This window comes from Mauremys mutica, chromosome 2 (genome assembly GCF_020497125.1).
Source record: "Mauremys mutica isolate MM-2020 ecotype Southern chromosome 2, ASM2049712v1, whole genome shotgun sequence".
In the NCBI taxonomy this organism is placed as follows: Eukaryota; Metazoa; Chordata; order Testudines; family Geoemydidae; genus Mauremys; species Mauremys mutica.
The window spans coordinates 207,073,274-207,094,877 of record NC_059073.1 but is presented as its reverse complement, the minus strand read 5'-3'; the positions used below and the strand labels follow the sequence as shown (position 1 = coordinate 207,094,877).

At 41.3% G+C, this 21,604-nt stretch overlaps 1 protein-coding gene across 13 annotated transcripts in view; it reads right to left on the bottom strand.

Moving 5' to 3' along the window:
• Positions 1 to 21,604, bottom strand: part of PDE1C (phosphodiesterase 1C) — a 548,714-nt gene that overhangs the window by 85,004 nt on the left and 442,106 nt on the right. For all 13 annotated transcript variants that reach the window (XM_045004983.1, XM_045004970.1, XM_045004971.1 and 10 more), the window contains 2 exons: positions 14,296 to 14,396; positions 9,636 to 9,764 (listed from right to left, as the gene is read on the bottom strand). In XM_045004983.1, the coding sequence (XP_044860918.1) occupies positions 9,636 to 9,764; positions 14,296 to 14,396 (230 nt within the window). The remainder of the gene's footprint in view (positions 1 to 9,635; positions 9,765 to 14,295; positions 14,397 to 21,604) is intronic.

Below are 21,604 nucleotides of genomic sequence, written 5' to 3'. Positions count from 1 at the left end.
GAGAGTCAACATGTTAAATTCCATAGGCAAGATGAGCAGAGACATCACCATACCATGCCACCCTTACTTCTGCACTGCTGCTGGCGGCAGCACTGCCTTCAGTGCCAGCAGCTGCCACTCTCCAGCTTGAGCCCCGGCACCTCTTTCATTACAAATTAAACACTTCTTGGATCAATAGGCAATAGCAGAGGTGCTTGAGGCTGTAGCTATACAAAGAGCTGGCAGGAGGTTCATGTGTTCCCCTATTTCTGCCTTTTGGTTTTCAGATTTTCTCCCCAAATCAATAGGGTTCTGGCCCTTCAATGCAATGAATATTCTCTGAAATTTTGGGACTGGACACAGTGTTATCACGTTAGACATTAAGTTGCAGGTGTTTAACTCTAACCCTAGCCACCCCATAGCACTTTTTTTTTCAAAACAATTTTTTTGTTCAAGTGTATCACATTGTGCTCCTGATATTAAACCTTCAAACTATTCCACAATGAATAAATGAATGAATAGTTAAAAAAAAATCCTACTCGGGAAGGATCAGATTGAAATCCCTTAGAAGTCAATGTGGATTTTTTCCAGAACTTTAAACCATCAAAACTTTCTGGTCTATCAGATATACAATCTTCTTTCTATTTTCAGTGACGTGCTCAGTGAGTATGTCCTCAGATTTGTTTAGTAATTTTGATGAAATTCCCTGCTTAAAGATTGAGATGATTGAATACTATGGTAGTGAGGGCCATAAAAGTGCCTTAGATGGAATTAGAAATATTTTTGAATTGAAAATGTGTGAAAATACAACTTTTTGCAGGTTTTTGATTGGAAAAGCCCACTTCATTGGAAACTGGGCTCATATTCACCAGAAACAGGCCATTTTAAAAAAAAATTGTATTTCCCTATGATCTTTTCATAGGGATATGGCTTCATCCTGAATTCTAATCTAATCTTCCAATACATCAGGGGATTGAGTCATCCTGCTGGGACAGGCAACTGCAATTTGCAAAGCCCCTTTCTCCTCCACAGAGCTGTCAGGGGCTGCTGTACTCCAGAGGGAGGGCACATGGTATTTGCATCACTGCTGTCCCAGAGGGATTCTTGTTGGAGAAGAGCAGCTCTACCTTGGAGCTGGCTTTCCACTGGAGTCCCACCAATGGAGACAGCCACACACTGAATGTGTGAATGGACACACTGAATCAGCACACCTCATGGGTGCCCTGGCCACATACCCTGCTCACTTTTCTGGCTGCTGTGGCAGGCATTTAAAGATGCTTCCCAGCATCTCCAGATGGACTTTCCACCAGCAGGGGACTACACATGCATATTTTGGTATAATCATCTAGGGCAGATTCAAAGCTGCAACGTTTCCACCATGGGATAAAAATCCTATACATTTTTGTAAGTAATATGGTAATACTTCTATGCTATCTTTACCACTGATTACTGCACCTGGAGTAATTAATTATGCATTCATGAGTCACAGGTGTACTGTAGTTCTATCAGTAGGCTGGGATCATTGATCTCTGGTCTGCTTTAATTTACAGACATAAATTCTTTAAAATCTCTTGCATTGTTCCAGCTGGAGACCACTTTAACCCGCTCTTTAGGACAACTGCCCTGAGGATGTTCACTTCATGAAATGTTGCATAATAGTTTTTGATGTTTTGTTCCACGCAGTTTTTCTCCTTAGCCCCACCCCAATTTATGCTGTGCCCTACTGAAAGAATTAAATCCCCATAAAGTCACAGAAATTGGAGTGAAAAAGGCCTATTGAGGTCATCTAGTCCATACCCGGGGGCCCAATAGCAGGATTGCTGCCAACAGCACAGTGCTTTGTCCATTCCACTTCAGTCAAATGCACGCATTTTTGTGCATAGCAGAAAATTATGTATAAACCATGGATTGTGGGTCTCACTTTTTTATTCTTATGGAAAATAATAAAGGAAGGAACAACATTGCCTTAAAGGCAACATTTTCAAAGGCTGGCATTACTCACAAAAATCTGCATGCTTGCGCACTGCATGCATACAAATACTGGATTTGGACAAGAAAAATATATAATTGCTTGTGCAAATGACTGTCTGTTACATGCCCAAATGAAGATTATGTATAGGCAAATTTTTCATCTTGAACCTTCGCAAATGCATCCCTAAAAGTTTCAGCCAGCCTACAAAAGGCATAACTGACCTGCAATAACAAAACATCAGTAACACACACGGCATTATATGGTATGAGAGATCACATATCCAACTGTTGGATCACAACTCCATGTCCGCTAACAATGGTTTATGAAAACCTTCATTAGACACTATTTCCTGAGCTGTACACTGATAGGAGCTGAAGAGCTCAACATTTTCCAGATGCCTTTTTAATCTTGTACTTGCCAGTAAGGGCTTGTACTAAATATGCTCTATTTCAGTAAACTGCATGGAAATTATTAGCAGAGAAATAGAGTGCCAGAAAAGAGATCCATAACAGTATCTTGGAAAGCATCTGTTCTCTTTGCAATTTATTTTCTTAATTCAGTGCGATCTGTTTTAGTTTCAGTTTTATAATTTACCTGTTGACTACTTTAGTAAATGGGATTTGTCAGAGGAAGCAACCTATCAACTTTTCAAATATTTAACAAGCAGCAGAGTTCTTTAATGTGAAAGAGAAAAAGTGCTGAAAATTAAAGTAAGGACTAAGCTCTTTTCTCCCTGATCCCACAGCAGACCTCTTCTGGGCTCATCTGCTGTCCCCACACATGCAAAAGCCACAAAGAGGTCTGCTGGTGCTGGTTGGATAGAAGAACCTTCCCTGAAAACACATTCCCAGACTAGAAAGATTAAACCCATAAAATTGATAAAACCCATATGCACAGACAGACACATTTCCCAAGTCTATCTTCACTTTTTCTATTGCAGTCTTAAATCTTAATGTGACCTCTGTTCAGAAAAGGCACTTTAGCGCATGCCTGAGTCTTGTCCAGAATCAGGGCCAGGGCCTATTGCTGTAGGGGACATTCAAATTATCAGATAGCTCAAAATGAATAAATAAACCCACATTTGGATGTGATAAATCTTTAAAACTGGTTAGGCTAAAATTTTCAAGAATACCTTCTGATCTAAAGGGCCTCGGATTTTTATTGCCCAGACTGAGATACTTTGGGCCTGATTTTTTTTTTATTATTATTATTATTTTTAGTATCTTATATTGCTGTTGACCCCATCTATGACTGTGAGTTCTCAGCACCTCTGGAACAGGTCCAAGGTGTTTCAGGTTAGACACTCTAAAATGGAGGCACCCAAAATCAGAAGCTGCATTTCAAAATGTTGGCCTTATGGTACATCTGAACAATGACCATTATTCTGCAGCAGCTTCATGTGCAGCAGCTACAAAATAAGGCCCTAATGAAGAAGGAGGAAAATTAAGCAATCTGGAAAAGCTTCAAACCTAACTAAACCAGATAATGTATTTCTTAAAGGAGATGTGGTACTCTTAGAATCTTCAAACATAAATGAGTATACCAAGGAACATGCATTCTGACTAGAGCTTGGCCAATAACTGATTTTTCAGTTCACTGGCAGTTCTGAAAAATAAATAAAAATTCAATTCGGGTCAAACCAAATTAAAAAAAATTCCAAACATTTTTGGTGAATCAAAGTCTGGTTTGGGTAACAGCTTAGAGCTTCTCAATACCAACTGGAAAAGGAGTGCAGAGGGGTTACAAGGCATCTCTTGGGTGTGGCATGTACATTCTAGTTTACCAAAGAGTGTCAAGTGATGTCTTGAAGCTTTCGTCACTTTGGTCATGAACATCATTGTGAAATGTATGGATGGATACTATGTAGACAGCTATGTATATACACTGAAAATGTATTCTTACACTCAGACTCTAAGGCCAGACGGGACCATCGTGATCAACTAGTCTGACCACCTGCACATTGCAGGCCACAAAATCTCACACGCCCAACTCCTGTAATAGACCTAAGCCTCTGTCTGAGTTACTGAAGACTTCAAATAATGATTTAAAGACTTCAAGTTACAGATAATTAATGGTTACAGAACACCATTTATATTAGTTTAAACTTGCAAGTGACCCCAGGCTGCAGAGGAAGGTGACCCCTGCCCCAAGCATCTCTGCCAATCTGACCCGGGGGGAAATTCCTATCTGACCCCAACTATGGTGATCAGTTAGACCCTGAGCATGGCAGCAAGCCCTACCAGCCAGACACCTAGGAAAGAATTATCTGTAGTACCTCAGAGCCCTCCCCATCTACTGTCCCTTCGCCAGCCATTGGAGATATTTGCTGCTAGCAGTCACAGATGGACTACATGCCATTGCAGGCAGCCTCATCATACCATCCCTTCTGTAAACTTATCAAGCTCATTCTTAAAATAAGTTAGGTTTTTTGCCCCCACTGCTCCCCTTGGAAGCTCTTCCAGAACTTTATTCCTCTGATGGTTAAAAACCTTCATCTAATTTCAAGCCTAAACTTGTTGATGGCCAGTTTATATCCATTTGTTCTTGTGTCAACATTGGGGCTTAACTCAAATAATTCCTCTCCTTGCTTTGGTATTTATCCCTCTGATGTATTTATAGAGAGCAATCATATCTCCCCTCAGCCTTCTTTTGGTTAGACTAAACAAGCCAAGCTCTTTGAGTCTCTTCTCATAAGGCAGGTTTTCCATCCCTTAGATCATCCCCATAGCCTTTCTCTGCACCTGTTCCAGTTTGAATTCATCTTTCTTAAACATGGGAGACACTGTATTCCAAATGAGTGGTGCCTTGTATAATGGTACTAACACTTCCCTATCTCTACTGGAAATACCTTGCCTGATGCATCCTAGGACTGCATTGGCCTTTTTTATGGCTGCATCACATTGACAGTCTAGTCATCCTGTGATCAACCAATACACCCAGGTATTTCCCCTCCTCTGTAACTTCCAACTGATAAATCCCCAGTTTATAGCAAAAATATATGGAGATATACCTATCTGATAGAACTGGAAGGGAACCAAAAGGTCATTGAGTCCAGCCCCCTGCCTTCATTAGCAGGACCAAGTACTGATTTTGCCCCAGATCCCTAAGTGGCCCCCTCAAGGACTGAACTCACAACTCTGGGTTTAGCAGGCCAATGCTCAAACTACTGAGTGATCCCTCCCCCTCAAAGCCTTGTTGTTAATCCCTAAGTGCCTGACCTTGTACTTCACACTATTAAATTTCATCCCATTTCTATTACTCTAATTTTCAAGATTGTCCAGATATTCCAGTTCTCCTCTATATTGGTAATACCTCCAAACTTTGTGTCATCCGCAAATTTTATTAGCACACTTCTACTTTTTGTGACAGGGTCTCTAATAAAAATGTTAAATAAGATTAGTCCCCAAACCGATCCACTAGTAACCTCCCTCCAGCCAGACAGTTCACCTTTCAATATGACATGTTGTAGTCTCCCCTTTAACCAATTCCTTATACACCTTTCAATTCTCATATTAATCCTCGTTTTCTCCAATTTAACTAATAATTTCCCATGTGGAACTGTATCAAATGCCTTACTGAAATCCAGATAGATTAGATCTACTGCGTTTCCTTTATCTAAAAATTCAGTTATCTTCTCAAAGAAGAGATCAGGTTGGTCTGGCACAATCTACCTTTTGTAAAACCATGTTGTATTTTATCCCAATCACTGTTTACCTCTATGTCCTTAACTACTTCCTCTTTCAAAATTTGTTCCAAGACCTTGCATACAATTGAGGTCAAACTAACAGGCCTGTATTTTTTTTCCTTTCTTAAAAATAGGAACTATATTAGCAATTTTCTACTCGTAGACTATGACCCCTGAATTTACAAATTCATTAGGCTTGCAATTTCATGTGCCAGTTCCTTTAATATACTTGTATGGAAATTATCCACCCTCTACCCCAATTTAATCCCATTAAGCTATGTCTTGGGGCTGGTCACCGGCAAATGTGAAAACCAGGTTTTCTGTCAAACAATGGATTTTTATATTGCCTCATTCACAATGGGTCTTCTATCACCAAATGCAAATGAAGGATTGCAGTGACTTCAGAAAGAAATGAACAGGAAGAGGAAAGGAGTGGTGTGGGAAGGGGAAGAGGGGAGAGAGAAAACCCTATCTGGAGGAGTATATCAAAGGTTTGCTCCACTGTATTTGGGAGGCAAAGATGACGCCCGGTTGCTTTTCACTCAGGAAGTAAAAGGACAGTGATTTTGCTTCATGAAAAAGGGGTCTCAGCCAGGCTTGGTTGAACATGTTGGAGATAACTTTGGATGTAATCATTTTCTTTCGACAGGAGGTTAACCTGTTAGTCAAGTTTAGTCTCTAGAAAGTTTGTTATGATTTTGTTTTATATGTAACCATTTGTTTCGAATATTCTTACTCACTGTTACTAGGATCTCTGTTCTTTGATAATAAACTTATTCTTGCTTTCACCATAAATACATCCAAGTGCTGTGGTGTTAAGCAAAGTGAAGGTCGTGAGCTGAATCTTACACGTTGGTGTATACTGGTCCTTTGGGAACAGCAGGCCTGGTAACTCTGTGAGTGTTCAGTGGAGAAGTGCACTGCACTTCTGCAGGAAATGCTCCTAGGACTCTGGGGGTGGGTACATGCCTTTTGCTACCTGTACAAAGCATGTGGCCTGCAGACCTGCCTGGAAGGCAGTGCTTGTGCTGCCAGAGGCTGTTGGTTTCAGGGAGCTGATCCACAGCAAGCACAGACAAGACTCCCTTACACTAAAGGCAGGTGGTGGTGAGGTGCCCCATAACCCTGGGTACCCTGGGGGAGCATTCCCATTAGGACAAACAAAACATGTTTGACTTGAAATGTTGCTTCCAGGTGTTTTTAAAGGCCTAGGTTCACAAAGCAGGAGCTGCTGGTGGTGCCCCTCTTACAACTTTTAGCCAGTGATTAGACAAATTTCTACCAAATGTATGAATAGTTTCAGGTCAACCAAAATAGCTTTTTTCCAGTGAATAAAGTATTCACCCAATTTTTTTTGCCCAGTTCTAGTTCTGTCACTATGAAGAGGAGGGGGTAGCTTCTACTAAAACAACAGTGTTTTAAAGTTTCAAGACTCAGACTATTTTTCTGAAGATTGTGCTCAAACTACCAAGAATATGGTCAAAAGCAGCTGCTAAAAATCTACTTTGTAGCCAATGACACATGACCTTTTACTGTAGCCTAGCCCAGAATGAATTATTGCTTTTCATTTAATGGACAAAGCAATGCACAGTTCCCCATTAAAGTTACGAGTGTAGGGAGTGGTGGCAGGGACACCCCAGTGCTATTTATTTAATTTTGTTCTCTAGGTAGAATTGTATTTATTATCACAAACAGTTTAGAGACTGAATTATTTCCCAGTGTTGACACAGTGCTTCATCTTTTTAAGACAGATAAATCCAGTTTCCTTGTTTTGTACTGTGTGTTGGTCTTTGAGATAAGACTTTCCATGACCCTCTTCATTGGCCAAAACTAGCTCCCCCACAAAATACAAGATTGTACAGTTTGCTCTGCTTATGCAGTTAGCTGATGGCCTCCATCCAAGAGGTTGTAGCATTTCAATGACTGCATGTTGTGAACTGCATTGGGATGAAAGATGAGGTCCCTAAAATGATATTATGAGGAAGGAGGCGGGATTAAGATGGTAAGAGAGAGAGGAGAATGGAAGAAATGAAGAGAATCAAGCAAGTGGTCATGTACCATAGGCCCACATTTAAATTTGAGGACAGTGTAGTTACAGTAGGGATGAATTTGTTCCATTGTGATTTGTACATCCCAAAAGGGGGTGTGGTAAGTTAAGGCAAAATTTAAATTCCTCCCTTTAATTTTTTTTTCCACTTTCTTTTCTCCTCCCTCATCAGCTCCCATTAAGTTTCAGCAAGGTACTTAAGCACAGCCTTAATTCTGAACAACGAGTAGTCCCACTAACTTCAATGTAGATACATGCTTTAGTACCTTGCTGAACTGGGACCTTAATTTCCCTCTTCCTTGAAATATCATCATCATCATCGGTACAGAAACTTCCATGCCAAAGCACTTCACAACCTGCATGAATCCAACACTACTGAGGTGCCACGACCACTTGGGTTATGCCAAGGGAAAAATAGGCCCAGTGTGTTTGTAGAAAATTATGTTTATATTTTAGATACTGTAGGGGAAAGTTTACAATTTAAAAAAATCTGTTTTCCTTGCTATCTTATATATCTAATTTGAGTGAAAGCAAGTTGCATTTAAATTTTTAAAAATTCCTTACAATACTGAATTTAAACACAACAGCCTCATGCTGTTAACTGAAATCGTTCAGCTTCTTTTCACCGTGCAAGGTGAATGAAATGCAAAAAGTAAACAGACAACCTAGATCTTGAAAAATAAATTAGATTTCAATACCACGACCCACAGAGTGGGTTTTATTCCTTTTTCAAGATTCTTGTGACACTTTCTGAGTGTTAACATGTTTTTTCCTCAGAGTTTGTCTGTTTATGAATCCACAAGATGTTGAGTGGCTTGTCATACTTAGCCTGTCAGCCATAGCCAGACAGCCGCAGAAAAAACACAGAAATTGGGCTTGTTTTTGGCTTAATTGGCTTATGAGTTGCTTGTTGGCTAGTTTTTGGCTTGTAGCTTATTGCGTGAAAGTTGGCAACTGTGGTCCATAGTGATGACTTTTGAATGAAACAAACCACATGTGGTTCTGGGGTTTAGGCCGGGTGCTCAGATAGGGGTACATTGTTGTCCTCCCTGGCTCCACCTGTCATGAGGGTTTCTGTGCTGAGAAGACTGGATGAGTATGGAACACAGACCCAAGAGAGAAGGAAGAGGGTGAACTTTCCCTCCCTGACCCAGCTTACCAGAGCCCAGAGAACTACTGCTGAGTGCCCTCAATAAGAGTTGAGTGTGCTCAGCACTTTGTTCAGTTTGAATGCATACATGAACCAGTGTATGTTTGTCTGCAATAACACGTGATGGGATGCTTTCACTCCGGTGAGAAAGAACTCAGATTAATACAATTCATTTAAGATGCTTCCTGTCCGGCCCAGGTAACTATATGTTTTATGCATAATTGTTATTTTTAAAATGTCAGATATTTCATTTAAAAAGGAGATAAAAAGCCCTCTTTCAGTTTGAATAATCTGTTATTTAAAAAATGCCAATTTACATCAGGAGTGCCTGTTTTAAATTACACCTTCTTCTGGCTTTTTGGCATGTCTGTTACACCCACTTATCCGCTCTGGGCCTGATTCCCATTTACACTAAAACTCATTTATAATGTTCTGGCAGTATAAACGGGCCTCAGACGGGGCTTAATTGTAATTTATGGTTTTGTGTAAATGAAAATCAGGCCACCAGTATATTCACCTACACAGTGATAAGTGGATGAAGGGAGATCTATGAGAGACTAATGAATAGATTCCATTATAAGTTAAATAACTTCACACATCACTTCTGAATTTAGTCCTAAGAGCACAGTAGATGAAAATGAGAGGGGTAAGAATAGGATAAAGATTTTTAAATATCCTTTCTCTTCATAATAAAAATACTGCTGTATATTATATTTTGATGGATACTATTATTCAAAGAAATGTAGTAACTACAAATGGCCCAGTTGTAACTTCCCCAAATGGCCTTACTGCTTGTTCTTACCTCCAATCATCCTTTGAGAGGTTAGACAAAATGTTCATCTCCTCATCATCTTGCAAAAGGCGATAGGCTGCACTGACATGGTGATTTTCGAGCACAGATCGGTCATTGTACAGAATGGCTGAATCCGACCTAGAATTTAAAAGAATGTAGAAAAAGTTATGTTTCTTTCCATTATGTGTCAGTCTCGCCTTCAGAAATATTACTATGATTCACAATTACAGACTATATATTGGTATTTTTATAGTAAGTGTAATGCTGTATTCATTGGGAAAAACATTAAGACGAACGGTTGAAATTCACCTCAGGGAAAAATGTGCACAAAACCACATTTGCTGCTTAAAACCCACCCAAATACTGTGTTAAAGATTTAAAAGGAGTCCTGAGAGACATCTGGCTGCTAAATACTACATAAATATCAGTCATTGGGTGAAACAATGAGGCTTTTGCTCAATTCTTACTAAGGTCAAACTCTTATTTTGTGTGAGTTAGGGATTGCAAGATTGGTCCCAGTATTATTTTCTGAATTGATTATTTTATACAAGGAATTCATAGCGCAACCATTGCCACCATAGACCTCCTGCTGAGAACACCTGACCTTTGACACAACGGTGAACATTTCCAAAGGCACAAAGAGCAGTTAGGTGCCCACATCTCACTGAAAGTCAGTGGAAGTTAGATGCCTAACTACCTTTTGTGCCTTTGAAAACCTCCCCCAAAAGAGTTGTCTGCTTCCAAAATGGCACTGGTCTAGCCAAGTTCCTGCCCATCTAATGTCCTGCAGTGCTCTCCAGTGTTTTCAAATATGGCTACCACAACAACTGCTGAGGCATTATAAACACATTCTATGGCTGCAGGCATGGCATTCGGCAATGGCAAGGAGAGGTACTGGCGAAGGCTGCTGATGTGTAGTTTCCAGTTTTTTGTGGTTTATTGATGAATATCTATTTTCTGTTTGTTTCATTCAATGAAATGTTGGCTTCTTCTTCTGTTTCTTTCAACTTGAAGAAGAAACATAACCAGAATGCCTCCAAATTATTCCAGCATGGCCAGGGCTGGCCTTACCATGAGGTGAACTGAAGCAGCCATATCAGGTGCCAGACTGTGGGGGAGGGGAGGCCACTAGGACCCAGAGTGTAGAAAATTGTGTCTGCTGCTGGTGCATATGTATTCTCTCTGCTCTAGATGCACAGAGATGGTGGAGTGCTGTGCTGGAGGAAGGAGAGCACAAGAGACATAACAGGCAGGCAGAAGAAAAGGTGAGAGGGAATAACAGAAATCAATTGGAGCTGCAGGGAGAGAGAGGAGGAGGAGCCTCTTATGTACATCTCTAGCAGCCCTAGGAGCCTGGACTGATTAACACCAGCTTCTCAGGGAGCTTCCTGTTTCCTGCTGCTTCCCTGAACCCACTTGAGGAGAACAGGCAGGAGAAGTAGTAGGACCCAGTTAGGCCCTTAAGATGCTGATATCTTTCCTCACTCAGGCCCTGCTACCAGCCTGCTTATTTGTCCCCTTCAATTGAGTGTTGAGAGCCACTATAGCTGGCACAGAACAGCAGTCATGAGTGAAAGAAGAAAACGCCCCTCTGGGGCAGCATTCAGAAACAGAAAGAAAGCAAAGGAAGCTTTTCTATCTAAGCAGGGAGGAGCTCTCCTGAGAAACATAGACACAAATGTTCATGGTGAGCCTTCTGGCCCCAGTGAGGATGTGAGTGGTGAGGAGATGCCTGATCTTCCAGTTAGTCAGAGTGCAGATGACCTGGCAGCTACTGCAGCATCCATATCTCCATCTCAAATGGATGTAACCATGAACATTCCTGAAGAAAAGTGTAGATCAGAGAAGAGTGTGGTGGAGGCGCAAGAAACAGCTGCTGCTGAGTTTAGTTCCTTAAGTCAAGATGATCCGAGGAACTTCACACTGGTAGAGGAACTTCACACTGAGTAGTAGCCTGAGGGACTTCCTTTTACTGCATGGGCCACAGCAAGTGAAAAACTTCATGTTCCCCAAAGACAATGAAAATAGAAGTTTCCATCCAACACATTACTGGTGTGAAATCCCCAATGATGACAAAGTGGAGGGGCCATGGCTTATGTCCTCAAAAAAAACAGAATGCTGCATAATGTTTTTGTTGCAAACTCTTCCAATCTAATGTTCCAGCCACACTGGGTTCTACAGGAACAAAGGATTGGAAAAATCTGGCTAGAAATCTGGCATGCCATGAGAAGGCAGCATTCCATAGGTGGAAAGAACATGAGATAAGGCTAAGGTTAAAGGCCACCATAGATGATCAGCATCAAGAGAAGATTGCATCAGAGTCTCTTTACTGGCAAAATGTTCTGAAAAGGCTCATTACCATTGTGAGAATGCTTGCTACCCAAAACCTAGCACTGCGTAGGACTTCAGATCAGTTGTATGTGCCAACTTAAAATTGTTGCTCTGAGCATACTTCTAACACTTCCTGTAAAATTGTGGAGCTGATGGCTGAGTTTGATGCTGTACTCCAGGAGCATCTAAGAAGAGTCACCACCCAAGAACACACCACTATGTTGGAAAAACAATTCAAAATGAGATCATAAAGTTACTGGGAACAAAAGTCAAACAGAAGATTGTGGCAGATCTGAAGTCAGCAAGCTATTACTCTGTTATTCTGGACTGCACACCTGACATCAGCCATACAAAACAAATGACTTTAATGGTGCGTTTTGTAACAACAACAGAACCTAGTGAAAATGTCCCTGCAATGGTGACTGTCAGAGAGCATTTTTTAGAATTTATTGACATTGATGATACTATAGGAGCTGGTATGACAAATGTGCTTCTTAAAAAGCTGGAAGATACGGGAATTGCAATAGCTGACATGAGAGGTCATTCAATGCATCTATGTATTTTTCTCTGCATCCACTCATGGATGGCAATTTTTGAAGCAACATCTGGGAACATCCTCTCTGACACTGAAAACACTGAGTGCCACACGATGGGAAAGTCAAGTGGAGGCGATAAAGCCTATCAAACACCAAACTGGGAAAATAGATGATGCCATAGTTGCCATTATGGAGGATAATGCTATGACAGGAACTGTTCATGGGAGAACAGTGGCAGAGGGAAATGGAATCACCAGAAACATACATAACTTCAAATTTCTGTGTGGCTTAGTGTTGTGGCATGACATATTGTTTGAAATAAATGTTGTAAGCAAGAGACTCCAAGGTGTTGACCTTAATATATCTGGAGCTATGGAACAACTGGACAAAGCAAAGTCATACCTACAGTTTTACCAGTCAGATGAGGGATTTCAAAACATTCTTAAGAGTGCACAGAAGTTGGTAGAGGAACTTCACACTAAAGCTATTTTCCCACCCATTCAAGAATACAAGAGTCACCGAAGAAGACATTTTGATTATGAGGCATAATCCCATAAGAGACCCCAAACAACAATTCAAAGTTGAATTCTTTAACCAGGTGCTAGATTGTGCAATACAGTCAGCTGAAGAACGTTTCATGCAGCTCAAGGAGCACAGCAGTATATTTGGGATGCTGTATGATATTCCAAAACTCCTCACTATACCAGAAGAAGACCTACACCAGCAATGCAGGGCACTAGAGACAGTGCTGACACATGATGACATGCGCAATATTGATGCGAGTGATTTAGGTGATGAACTGAAAGCCCTTTCAAGATACATTTCAGCAGAATCAACTCCAAAGGCAGTTCTGGAATATATGTGCACATATAAGATGGCCACCTTCTTTCCAAATGCTTGTGTTGCTCTGCGCATACTTCTAACACTTCCTGTAACAGTTGCCAGTGGAGAACGCAGCTTTTCCAAGCTGAAGTTAATAAAAACACATTTACGCTCCACAATGACACAGGAGTGGCTGGCCGGCCTTGCAACCATCTCAGTAGAGCATGAGCTGGCCCAGACTGTGGACCTTCAGCAGGAACCAGTTCAAATCTTTGCAACCAAGAGGGCACGGAAAGCATCACTTTGTTTATTCAAACAGATAAAAATGCCCGCATTTACTATGCAGACCAGAAAAGTTACATTTGCTGTTCAGGTGTTTGAAAGTTACGTGTTACTTAAAATTTTTGAACAAGGCATTTTAAGTTGTTAGTTCTCCTTTATTGGGGGTAAGCAGAGCAGCACCATGAGAGGAGCAGAACAGGAAGAAGGCAGAGACCTTTCAAAGTTTTGGCCCAAGCGAGGGGACATGGGGGCGTCATTTGAGCTCCCCACCTCAGGTGCTAAAATGTTGTAGGCCAGCCCTGAGCATGGCCGACCATTTATTTAGCAACTGGCAGCTTTGAAATATGAGTTATTCATCCAAATTCTCTTCTATGTGTCATCAGTGTAAATCTGAGCCCAAGTCTCATTTTTGAAGTGCTTTAATCATGTGGCATCAGTGTAAATCTGAGGTTATTCTATTTGAAGTCAGTGGAGTTACTCCAACATTATGCTGGTGTGACAGAGGGATTTGTCCCAATAAATGGAAGACATTCATGATCACAAAATATAGTATATCTCAGTTTCTTGCACTTACAATTCTTTAACCTATTCTATATATTAAAAGAAAACACAAAACAAAAAAGAGTCCCAGAAGAGTCAGGTATAGACAAAATGAGCATTCTTCCCTCTTTTCCTTAAGTAATTTACAAGGGCCTCACCGTGTCTGAATGTGAAAGTTGTTGGTGGTTCCAGTATGCTCATAGTCATGGACGGCAGCTGCGAAGATCATAGCAAAGATCTCCAGCTCTGTCAGCCAGTGCTGAAAAAGAGATTATAGAGCAGTCAGATAAGCTGTCATTTTCTCAGGCATTAAGGCTTTCATCTGTAAAGGCAAGCTCTCTCTTGCTGACAATACACACTGCACATCATTGACCTTTCCCTACAGCCTGTCAGCTGTTCCAAAGCAAACTTCTCCAGCTCCTACATGAAAGCTGAACCACTGTTTTTCCTCAAGGTGGATCAAATAAATTAAACCCTGGCAAAATATTTTAAATTTTTTTACACTAAAAAGTCTGAAGCAAAGGAAGGAGAACATTTACTTTCTTTAAAAGGAATAAGAGCAAAAAAAAAAGACGCAAGCTCAAGAAACGGAGCATGTGCAAAGATACACACAAAATACAAAAATATACACACAATATAAAATACAAATGCAATCAGCTATGTTTGCCTAGAATGGTGATGTTACAAGCCTAAAATACACTAGGATCTTGCTAATTCCCAAAGACTAGGAGATCCTTTATGAATTACTGAATTGTGTGTATTGACAAAAAGGCAAACACCTGCAATATTAAAGCAAGAATGTAATTCTAGTTATTTACTTATAATTAATTGAAAAATATTCAGAAAGTCATGGGGTAACATTTTCAAAAGCACCTAAATGACGTAGGAGCCCAAGTCCCATCTTTGAAGTGTTTAAATCAATTAATAATTCTGTGCCTCAGTTTCCCCACCTAACAACATGCACCTACCCTCCAGGAGTGCCATTAGGATTAAAGTAGTTTGCATAATATACTGAAAACAAAACACTAGATATTGTCAATACTACTAATACAATTAGATGAATCTGCAGCTTGGAAGCAGGGATAACCCTAGATTTTGGGGACCCTACAAGTTGGGTGATCCCTCAACCTCTGCATACTCACAGCACCCCCACTGCTGGCCATCTCCTGTGTGCCTGTAACACCACTACTCCCCCTCTGTAGTAATCCTGACCCTCCCCCACTGGCGAAGTTCTGCAGTCTCCACTGTCCTAAGGCTGGTGTACAAAGTCAGATTTCATCCTAAAAACAATATGTCAGCAGTAAAATATTTTGCCTAGCTCTAAAAACCATCATCAGAACTCGCACCCTTTTTCATAGAGATTAAGACTAGAAGGGACCCCCTAGTCTGATCTCCTGTACATCAGAGGCCCCCAGTACCATCCAGCACCCGCACACTAAACCCAACAACCCAAATTAGAGCAAAGTATTACAACCAATGAGAGATTAGACTATGATGTGCCACAGGCAGGGACTAGAAGGTACCAAAGTGCACCAGTGCCCAAGGCCACTGCAATGACAGGGAAATGATGAAATGAGATATACCCAGACAGGGCCGCCCAGAGGATTCAGGGGGCCTGGGGCAGGGCTGGGTCTTCGGCGGCAATTCAGCAGCGGGTCCCTCTCGAAGGGAAGGACCCACTGCCAAAGAATGAAGCGGCGGTGGTAGAGCAGCCTAAGTGCCACTGATCGCGGCTTTTTTCCCCTCCCCCCACCCCGGCCACTAGCCGCGCTTGTAATCACCGGGCGGTGCGGCGAGGCTTTGGCAGCACTTCAGCGGTGGGTCCTTCACTCGCTCCAAGTCTTCTGCTGCACTGAAGGACCTGCCGCCAACGACCCAGAGCAAGTGAAGGGCCTGCCGCTGAAGTGCCACTGAAAACCCGGAGCAGCTCGCGGGGCCCCTGCGGGGCCCGGGGCAAATTGTCCAACTTCCTCCCACCTCTAGGCGGCCCTGCATCCAGATAATCCTGACAAGTGACCAGTACCCACACACTGCCGAAAAAGGCAAAAAACCCAGTGGTCACTGCAAATTTGACTGGGGGGAAAATTCCTTCCCAACCCCACATATGGTGATCAGTTAGATCCCGAGCATGTGAGAAGGAACCAGTTAGCCAAGAACTTGAGAGAAAAAATGCTTGGTGCCACCTCAGAGCCCTGGCCCTCTCCACTCAATGTCCCATCTCCAGCTGTGGCCATCCCTGATGCTTCACAGGAAGAAGATTAAAAAAAAATCCTAGCATACATTTGGGGGAGAAAAAAATCCCTTCCTGAACCCTGCAGATGGCTGGCTGAATCCCTGAAGCATGAGCTTTAGGAAAATAAGACATAAACCAGAAGTGAGCCCCAGGGCTGCTGAGCCCTGCCCCCAAACATAACAAGTAATATCATCATATAGTTACACTCATAAATGTGTCGAGCTTCCACTTAAAGCTAATTAAATTATTTGCCCCCACAACTACTGGGCTGTTCCAGAACCTCACCCCTATGATGGTTAGAAACATTCTAATTTCAGCTTGAATTTGTTCTTAGCCAGTTTATAGCCATTAGTTCTTATGCCAATATTATCCTTTTGCTTGAATAGCTCTTCAGTCTCTCTGGTATTTACAGAGAGCAATAATATCCCTTCTTGGCCTTCTAATCCAGTCTTCCAAGCTCTTCCAGTCTCCTCTCATAAGATAGGCAGTTTGTTCCCCTGATCATCCCAGTAGTTCCTGTTGGCAGTTTTATTCAGATGGACATTGTGTGAATAGGCATGGAGACTGAACTACTCTCTTATTCCTACCCATGTTCCCTCCAGAATTAGAAGAGAGCTGGAGAACGTTGGTGGTGGTGAAGCTTTTGTTGTCTCTATGTTGCTGTGTCTGTCCTGAGGATAAATAGCATTTACTATTGACAAGGAAGATGACTTCAGTCTTCAAGCAACATGGAGGATACATCCATCAATGGCTAGTAGCCAGGATTGGCAGGAATGGCGTCCTAGCCTCTGTTTGCCAGAAGCTGGGAATGGACAACAGAGGATGGATCACTTGATGATTACATGTTCTGTTCACTCCTTCTTAAGCACCTGGCATTGGCTACTGTCAGAAGACAGGATACTGGGCTAGATGGACCCTCGGTCTGACCCAGTATGGACGGTATTATGTTCTTAACATAATTCTGATAACGTTAAATTACATCAGGGATGGCCAGATGGCTGGTTTTCTAGGAAGTAGCATGCAATAAACCCACACTTCAATTCTCCAGACCTGGTCTTTCATTTCCCAAATGGAGGCAGTTTGCTCAGCTCCTGGAGTTCCTTCTCTCAGCTCTGTTACTACTCTGATGTAGCTGGAGAGTCATTAAGCAGGCTTGAAGTCCCATCAGGCCCTCTACGGTCAAACAAGGTCAGCACAATGCAAGGTCTTGAAATGGAGAGGAAGGCTACTGAGGACAGGAGAAAAATGCCATTTATTGAGAACATCCACAGAAAACACAGCCTAGGGTTACTACAGAAGAACAGTGGATGACAAATGAAATTCAGTGTAAATAACGTATAGTTATAATAGCTCTGTGAATAAAGCAGAAAAAATGAAACCTCTAGTAAATGATCAAAAGTTTTCAGTCCCCACTTCAACTAGAACCATAATAAAAAAAATAAAGATGCTGCCAGGCAGCCTGCATTTAACAGATGCAATCTCCATCCAAGTGGGGATATTACCTTTTACTAGGCTGTGATGGACTTCATCTTGCAGAATGGGGCTGGCTTTAAAGAACAAAGCCATTAAAAATGATTGAGAAAGCAGCAGGGCTCTCCCATGTGGGGGGAAAGCAGGAGCAGGGAGAGAGCAAGGAAATGTGAATGTTTTTCATTTCTGAAGGGGTGACAAAAACGATCCAGAACAAACTCTTCAAAGATGATGGAAAGAAAGAAATGAATCAAAGAATGAGCACTGGATCCCAAACTGGGAACAAAGGAAGGGAAATGAGGCATGGCTGTCACTCACAAAGGCATAATAAACATGAAGAATTAACTACTAAGAAGAGCCACTAGAGTCTAAACAAAAGACTCACTGTGTGCATAGGGAGTGAGAACAAGGAAGGACTAGATGAGCTTCCCAATGCAAAAGTGAGTGGAATGCATTGCCAGGAAACACAGGAAAATGACACAAAGAAGAGAGTGATGGAGATAATTAGCTTATTCCTTTTTTCTGGGTTTGTGTTCATTCATTCCAAAGAATTTATCAGTTTCAGATCTCATATAAGAATGATGATCTGCTTATTAACCATAAAAGCCAGCAGGTTTTTTTCCCCATTTGGTTCAAACATAAGTGTCAGAGAAATCCTACGCTTCAGCAGTTTTACAGCTCTGCTCTATGAAATGTGCCATTATCAAGAATTACAAAAGTACAGGAAGCACTCTCATCATTTACGGTTTGCATATAACTGTGTGATTGCACAAAGAGATCACACAGTAATTCCCAATAATTATCAAGATTAATCAGATAATATTCATAAAGGAGAAAAAATAACTGAGTCACATTTGAACAACAGAGTTAATCAAAGAAAGGAACAATGAGAGAAAAATAATGTTTTACAGATATCTATGCAGTGCCACTCTTAAAAATGTTTCTAAGTTGTGTGCTTGAGTATTTACTCCCTGAAATATAAACATTTACAAAATCCACTATTAACTTTGTACATCAAAATTACGATAATACTGAAAATATTATACTGCCTTTATATATACTGATGGCAGCTCTTCACTCAGAATACTGTGTTCGTTTCTGGTCGCGCCACCTAATAAAGATGTATAAAAGGTCTGTAGAAGTGCAAGGAGAATGATTAGAGGTATGAAAAGATCCTGGTCTGAGGGGAGATGGAAGAGATTAGGACTACATAGTTTAAAGAGAAAATAAATAACGGGGGACATGATGGAGGTCTATTAAATACTGACTGGGATAGAGAAGATGAATCAGGCTCCTTTTTACTTTCCCCCCATAATATTAGGACAAGAGGTCACCAGATGAAACTAAAGGCTCACATTTAAAACTGATTATAATACTTTTTTACGCAATGAATAATACTTCCATTGGGATATTACTAAGGTCATGACCAGATTTTAAAAAGGTTTAGATACTAATGTGAACAACAAGAATATTCTCAGTAGAACTAAACAGAATAATGACATTAAGGGATGTAAACCCTCATACCAACCACTAAGTGCCTGGGTTAAGCACAAGTTTCCACTATGCTGGTGCATAATTTCCTATTACAGAAATGTGCACAGTTCTCTCCGGCAGCTGGAGCTGGCCACTGTCAAAGATAGGATACTGGACTATTGAACTACCCAGCATGGCAATTTCTAAGGCCTTATCATTTTATTTGGATTATATTAGTGAATACACAGTCGTTATTCACTGGGCGTAAGCCTGAGCTTGTATTCTTTGCTCACCAGAAAGCTCTACATACTTCACTTGGAGGTCCCGCATAGGCGCTGACTTCCCCTCTGCCCAATGGGTGCTCGACCCTCTACTCCACCCCTTGCCCCTGCCCCACCTCTGCACCCCAAAATTTCCACTGAAGCCAATAATTATCACTGAAATCCAAAGGAATTTGACTAAAGACAAAAAAGTCAGCAAAGATTGCTGGATTTGGCAGCACTCTATATTATTAGCAGCCATCAAAATAAATAACACCAAGCTCTCCCCTAGGGTTCACATATAGGACTCCCATTGAAATAAACACTGCTCACGTGCACATTCCCAAGGTCAACATTTGGCGCTAATTTGTTATAATCTAATTTGTAATCACTAAAGCTCATTCAGAAAATTATTTTTAGATTCTGAGCTGGATGATAACATGAGGAAGGAAATAGATCCTATGTATATTTTTATAGGGTCATTGTACATCTGTTATGTATGTCTTTTTCCCCTCTGCCTTCCTCCAAAGGAGTGGCTTGCAGCCTTACTATTAGTGTTATTGTCAAAGGCAAGACAACAACCTCAAGGAGGTTGAGGCTACTCAAGCAAAACATTTAAAATAAATTGATCTGGACATTGAACAATTTACTGTAAAACAAATACACAAAAATCTGTAAGCCAAAAACAAAGGCACCAAAAATATGAAGATGAAATTCAGGAGCTCAGTATTAATCTCTATGCACCATTCTGTTTAATAGCTGACAACCCAAATCCATTCTCTGTCCCTATAAGTAGCATAAATATTTCTTCTAAAAACAAAAGATGACTAGGAAAGCTAGCTAACAATGCTGAAGTTAACAGACTATCCCATGCTGATAAAAACCCTTAAAAAAATCTGTTATTAGCTGACTCATGACTTACTCTCAGGAGAGCAAGAACAAGAACTATAAAGGTCAGATCTTAATTCCATCCAGGTCAACAGAAGTTTTCCCACTGATGTCCACTGAAGCGGGATCAAGCCGTTAGTTAATCTGCCCCTGGAAAAAATGTCATTGTGGGGGTCCAGAGTTATTTCTCTCAGCGGACTTCACATCCAGTTTGTTTAGTTCAAAAATAAAAAGATACTTTTTTCTAACTGCCATGTCTCATCCTTGGATTTGAAATCCAAATTGTGCTGTATCATGTACCGTCACCAATGATTGTCGATCCCTTAATTTCGAAGACGATCTCTACCACGGATTTACATAAGGGTCCTGAGATGACTCAGGAGTCCGACCCTGGAACTGCAAATCTGCCTGCAGTAGGTATAGACATTTTGTGGCAGGCCAGTGGCCTGCTGGGAAAAAGTTATTTCTTTTTCCTTCCTTCTCCCTCTTTTCAGCTTCGAGGGAAATGTGTTTCTCCTTTAACAATAACATAGTCAAGAAGGTGACAATGCCCGGAGTGAGAGTGTCTCCAGGTGGTCTTATACTTCTCACTTTGTCTAAAGAGGGTGTTCGTGATGATCAGGCCACGTTCTACACATTTGCTCAGGATGAGGGTGGCATTGGAATTAGCCTTTCCTACGCCTTCTTTTCCGATAGTGCCATTCCAGAGATCAGACTCCTGCCCAACTCTAGCGTTAAAATCTCCAAGGAGAATGATCTTGTCCTCCTTGGGAATATTGATTAAGACTCTGTCAAGATCTGTATAGAACTGTTCCTTGATATCCTCAACAGAATCAAGCGTTGGGGCATACGCACTGACGACAGCAGCAGACTGGTTGTTGCTGAGCTCAAGACGAAGAGTCATAAGATGTTCATTGATTCCTACAGGAAATTCTGTAAGCTGACTGACAAACTTATACCTAATTGCAAAACTGACACCATGAACGCGCCTGTCGTCTGTAGATTTTCCTTGCCAGAAAGAAGTGTAACCATCACCTTCTTCTCTCAGTTGACCTTCATCTGGGCACCTTGTCTCACTCAGGGCAGCGACGTTGATGTTATATCTCGCAAGTTCCCTGGCAATGATAGCAGTTCTTCTCTCCA